At 36.3% G+C, this 5576-nt stretch overlaps 1 protein-coding gene across 1 annotated transcript; it reads right to left on the bottom strand.

Annotated features, from left to right (window-relative positions):
* Positions 1–394: 394 nt before the first annotated feature.
* On the bottom strand, positions 395–4996 carry LOC143636631 (WD-40 repeat-containing protein MSI4-like). The gene is made up of 15 exons (XM_077104177.1): positions 4852–4996; positions 3779–3842; positions 3604–3690; positions 3426–3488; positions 3091–3156; positions 2918–2992; positions 2732–2807; positions 2422–2614; positions 2129–2210; positions 1804–1877; positions 1589–1700; positions 1417–1491; positions 1237–1304; positions 649–748; positions 395–556 (listed from the first exon to the last, which is right to left on the bottom strand). Exons 1-15 carry the CDS (start codon positions 4989–4991, stop codon positions 458–460), a joined length of 1374 nt encoding a protein of 457 aa, XP_076960292.1. The 5' UTR covers positions 4992–4996; the 3' UTR covers positions 395–457.
* Between the last annotated feature and the right edge of the window lie 580 nt (positions 4997–5576).

The following is a 5576-nucleotide window of genomic DNA, read 5'->3' as shown; positions in this document are numbered from 1 at the left end:
AAAAAAACTCTACAGCAATATTTGTTGGAAACCCAAACTCGGGAAGTGTGAGCGCATGACACATGTATGATTGGTCTATAGCCAGACAACCCACAAAAGAGCTTGGTTTGCTACAATAGGGGTAGACGTGAAAATGAAAACATGTCCGTGTGAAATATTAAAGACTAGGGCAGTTCATGTGAAAGAAAAGACAGGGGCGGTCCATGGTGCAATGCTGAGATGGCAGGTCCGTAAGCCCTCACGTTGCAGATGATCTAATACTACCCACTCACTCACGCACGAGCACCAAATTGCATTGAATTTCTAGTTCCAATACTGCCCTTACGTTAACAAGTGAATCCAGCTTCCTACCACACGAGTCTAATACAAAAAAGTACAAGTTTCAAATCCCAACACTGCAACGAAACTTCAAAGTACTGCAACACCATATCACGCTTACAGAATCTAGAGTTCCACCCTACGGAATTGAACAAGTGAGGATGTGTGACTTGAACTTCTCCAGCTCGTCGATAACCTCCTCTTGTGGTCTATAAATCAAATCAATCATCCTCCATATCTACAAATTCAGTCATCGAATAAATAAATAAAGTACGCAGTCATCATAAAAAATCACAGAGATTATTATTAAACTGTATAGCAAAACCCTACCTGTAGTGTACCACCGCCACCAGTACTTTCACCATCATCAGACACACTGACAATTGTCCACGGATCATGTGAGTTCCAGTGAAAATCAACCACCTTATCCCTGCAATTGTAGGATACACACCATTCATTTACAAACAACAACAATCATACCCAGTAAATCCCACACATAGCAAAACTATTAGTAGGGTCTGGGGAGGGTGGGATGTAGGCAAACCTTACCTCTATCCCTGGGGAATAGAGAGGCTGCTTCCAAGGGACCCCCGGCTCCAAAAACAAACAACATAATAGTAGAATAGTAAATAACGTATAAATTAGACTATTGGGAAAGTGTAATATTTAGTACTAACGAGAAAAAAAAAATAAGACAGTTAATATATTAAAATAAAACAGTTAAAGACAGTTAAAGACACCATTAAGCATAGATTTTATTATCATATGTAATACGTTTATTATTAGTGCAACTCTTGGGTGGGTCAACCTGGTCCTAATGATTTTGACCGGAACTTAATATTTGCACGTTTGATCGGTTACCCGGCCGACCCATATTTGCAATCTCTGTCGGGTGCTAAGAAAAACAGAACTTTGTACCTGTGGCCAGAGTGACGGAACAATAAGCCCGGTGCAAATTTTGAGGCTGGGCCAGAGCGTTCACCAATCTGTATTAAAAAAAAACATGTTTACAAATAAATGCTCCTTTTATCCTTCATATGCTAGAAGGCCTTAGATAAAACTTAATTAAACCATGAAGAGTTAAATACAGCTTCTCACCTTGTTGTGATCCCAGATGTTCAACACACCATCCTCAGCTGAACTTCCAAAGATAGACGATTTGTCGGGAGACCACTGAAATATATTTAACTCGGTTAATATCATGAATAATGTAGTATAGTGAGAACAGTGTAAAAAACAAAAGGAAAAAAAAGCTCCAAAATGTTAATACCTGTACGCAAAGAACTGCAGCATTGTGATTAGTGAATATGTGGACGGGTGACCCAACCCCATTAGAAGTGAGATTTCGACGATCAAACAGACGAACAGTGTTATCAGCGGACCTGAAAAGAAATGTATTCAAGTACTTTTAGTGAATGTCAATATATGATCGAATGTGGACATGTAGTAACTAAATCAGCATAATATAACATATATCTGTTTTACCCTGTCAATATTAAGTTGTCATCAATTGGGTTCCAGTCAACACAATGGAGATCAGCGTTATGAGCTTTCTCAACCTGCAAATAATTATATAAACTAAACTTAAATTTTGTACATGTGATACATTTAGTTCATATATTGTACTTTAGGATATGAGAAAAGCACAATAAACTATCTTTTGTGTGTCTGCGCATATCACTTTGTATATAACTTTAGTTGACAGTTTTACCATGTTCCAAAAAAAAATATATGACAAATAATTACCAGAACAGACAAATAAACGAACCAGTCGAAACTCGAAACCCTAAATAACAAATGTGAAAATAACCTTGACAACTGGAGAAGACCCGGTTCTTGCATCCCATAGAATAAGACAAGAATCATCACCAACACTACAGAACTCTTGTGCACTTCATAACATAAATAACAAAAAATAAACAAAATTCACGTTAGCAGGTCATAACCATGCAACCAACTTCCTTTTAAGCTGACTCTTTTTATCTACCAGGTTGGCCTGTTAGAGATAAAGCTCAACCAGCATCGACCCATACACAAGTAAACGGGTAGAGAATGCCATCAATATGGATAAAATAAACCGTGTTCGCGTTAAAAAGAAAATACCTAGAAGGGCAAAATTGTACATCCTCAACAGTATCGTCATGCCCTTGGAAAACACCTCTTGCTTGAATTTTAGGGCTCTCAGTAGGTGGTTTATCATCAGTAGCCTTTGGGCTTTTACCACCAGCCTCAGAATCTGTTGCCAAAGTCGAGATATGATCATGAATACTCCACAACACAACTGATTTATCCTTGCCTGTCACAACCAAAACAACAAATTAAATTAACTATTAACTAAAGTTATTATTATAACTAAAGTCTAAAACTTTGGATTTGCAAAACAAAACATAAAAATCTTGTTGCAGTACATCACCTCCAGATAGTACAAAAGGTTCAGTTTGGCACATAGCAAGAGCAAACTCAGCATTTTCTTGATGACCAGTCAAGATCTGCAAGGTAAAGAATATAAAAATCTGAACTTTTTGCCTTTAAAGTCGAGAAAAACGCCTTTGGCCCGTTCCATGAGTAAATGAGTCAATTGGGTTGCACTTCGACTCACCAGATCAGGGTGGGACTCTGTGGCTCCCAGGACAGCATGGCGATTGGGTTGAGCTTCAACATCCCAGATAAGAACCTGGTTTGAAGAGGGAAAAGACGAATTATAAATTATGTTGGTTTAATTATACATCAAAAGTAACTATATATGGACAAAAAGAGGGACTCGATGCATACGTCAGGACTGTCTGTGTGTGTGGCTACTATTTTGCTGTTCTGAGGAAGCTCCCTGATGCGATTTACCTTCACAGATAAAAGTGAACTTTAAATAAATATGCATTTGCCTTGCAAATATGATAAATAAATGGAGAAATAAGTGCATCTGATAAAATAGTTTTAATGTTTGGATAAACGTAACAAAAATGATTATCAAATAGCTGAAATAAGAACCAAATTTCAAGGACTTTTACTCCCTTCTCAAAAAAAAACCGTACATCCATATTTCACAATAATGTCCATTTGGTCATACTATGTATTATCTTTTACAATAATCAGATGGCAAGGATTATTACCTCTCCAGGATGGATAATGGTTTTAAACTTCTTAACAAAGGGAGACCGTGCTTCTTCATTGAACTACAACAGCAGTCATTAAACAAACAACTTCACAAAAGTTAAAAATCAAAATTTGATGCTTGGGTGAGAAAAAACAAACAAGCCAGGTTACAAGTTCAGATCACCGTAACCTCACCTGTGCTATGTGTTCAGCAGCTGCAACTCTTGGTTTAACAATTTCACAATTAGCAATCACGAGCGTGTTCGGAACACTTCCATCAGTCTGAAAGAAGATTTGAAAATGATTAAATAAGAAAATAAATAGAAAACAGCTTATATCTAGATATTAAAAACTTCCCATATCAATGTACCTGTTCTGAAAGGTAGAGTCGTTGGCGATTCTTGTAAGTAGCCTGTTCTATCAGTGGCCCCCATCTATTAAGTATTAACAAAACAATAGCCAATGTGAGTAACATGCATTCAACCCAACTGAAAATAAAACTAATAAATTTCTAAATCAGTACACACTTTATCTACATTTCAATTCAAGGGAAAAAGGTATGACCTAAAACAAAATTGGGACAAAATGCAACACAACTAATAATCACTTGCCCTCTGTCATATCAACAAAAAATATTAATCAAAATTTTAGTTACTCTAACAGGCGTGAGCAATAACCAAACCGTTAACCCAAAACTGACAAAACCAAACCAAGCCGAAATAAACCGAAAACCAGTGATCGTTTTTTTTGAGCCCTCATTTGACTGATCCGAGCCATTCATATTTTCTAGATTTCTAGCTTTTATACCTCCCACTCCTGTTTCATCTTTGTATACCTCCACTTCATGTATTTATACCTATACTTCATGTATTTATACCTCTACTTCATGTATTCATACCTCCATTTATGTATCTATATATTTATACCTCCATTTCATGTATTTATACCCCTATTTCATGCATTTATACCTCCAGTTCATGTATTCATACCTCTAGTTCATGTATTTATACCTCCATTTCAAGTATTTAACCACCATAATTTCATGTATATTCACACCTCCAGTTCGTGTGTCTGTAAGCAAAAGGTTTTAGTTCTAGTTATTAGCCAAGCCAAACCGAAAACCGACAAACTAACCAAATAAGCCTAACCAATTAACCAAAAAGTCCAAAATTAACGGAAAACCAATTGGTTAACAAAATAAACTAACAGATAACTTTAATTTCAGTTTCAGCTAATAACCTAACCAGACCAAACCATGCACCTCACTGCCTAAACCCTAAACCCTAATTAAAGTAAGTTTTACGAATATTATCTTATACGTCTAACAAAATGCAGCTACTGTTGATAAATCCAAGCAATAAGCAGCAGCTTAAATGAAACAGAAAGTAAAATTGTAAAAAAATCAAAAATAAGAAACAAAACCCTAGAATGTACGGTACTAACCGGCAGGAAAGAGAAGGCCAGACGAGGTTGTGATTAGCGAGCCAGTCGTAGAGAACCGGCACGAGTGACTTCCACTGCGAGTACCGTTCGTTCACCGACGGCTGCTGCTGCTGTTTCCCGCCACCGACTCGATCCTTCATTTTTCTCACTCGAGCTTCACTGTGACACACACACGAATGGTCTCACTTGTTTTTATATACGTCCGAATATATTTGTCGATGCTACTTAAAAAAGGTGGCAAATCATTTTGGCTGTCACCCGAACCCATCGAACATGAACCAATGTAATTCGAGTTAGTTTTTAGATTTGGTTTCTAGGTTTCGGGTAACTCAAATCACCCGTTTAAAAACGGTATGTACTCACTGGCGGCCAATCATTTTGGTGGCTTAAAGCGATTAAAAAATCCGAGGCCCTTCTACAGAAATTTAGGTTTGTGTTTTCGAAAATTTATTCGTTTTGCTTCACATTCAATGATATAAACAAGTTAAATATTAAACCAAAATAGTCTCATATCTTCTTGGACATTAATTCACGGCAAAATTTATAAATTTAATTTTGTAAACTAGGAACAAGTTTTGAGAGCAATTAAAAATTAATGCTTATATTCAAGTTGTTAAATTAGTCTTCATTAAAAGGAAAAGGAAATATACTTGGAAATACTAAAAAGATATTGATAACTTTTTTAAAACAAAGTATGATTTATAGGTTACTTGAAAAATAATTTG

The sequence above is a fragment of the Bidens hawaiensis genome, unplaced genomic scaffold (genome assembly GCF_021521415.1).
Source record: "Bidens hawaiensis isolate Kalapana, Puna unplaced genomic scaffold, B.hawaiensis_p1.1 tig00008036_1, whole genome shotgun sequence".
NCBI lineage: Eukaryota > Viridiplantae > Streptophyta > Magnoliopsida > Asterales > Asteraceae > Bidens > Bidens hawaiensis.
This window is presented reverse-complemented; position numbering and strand designations above follow the sequence as displayed.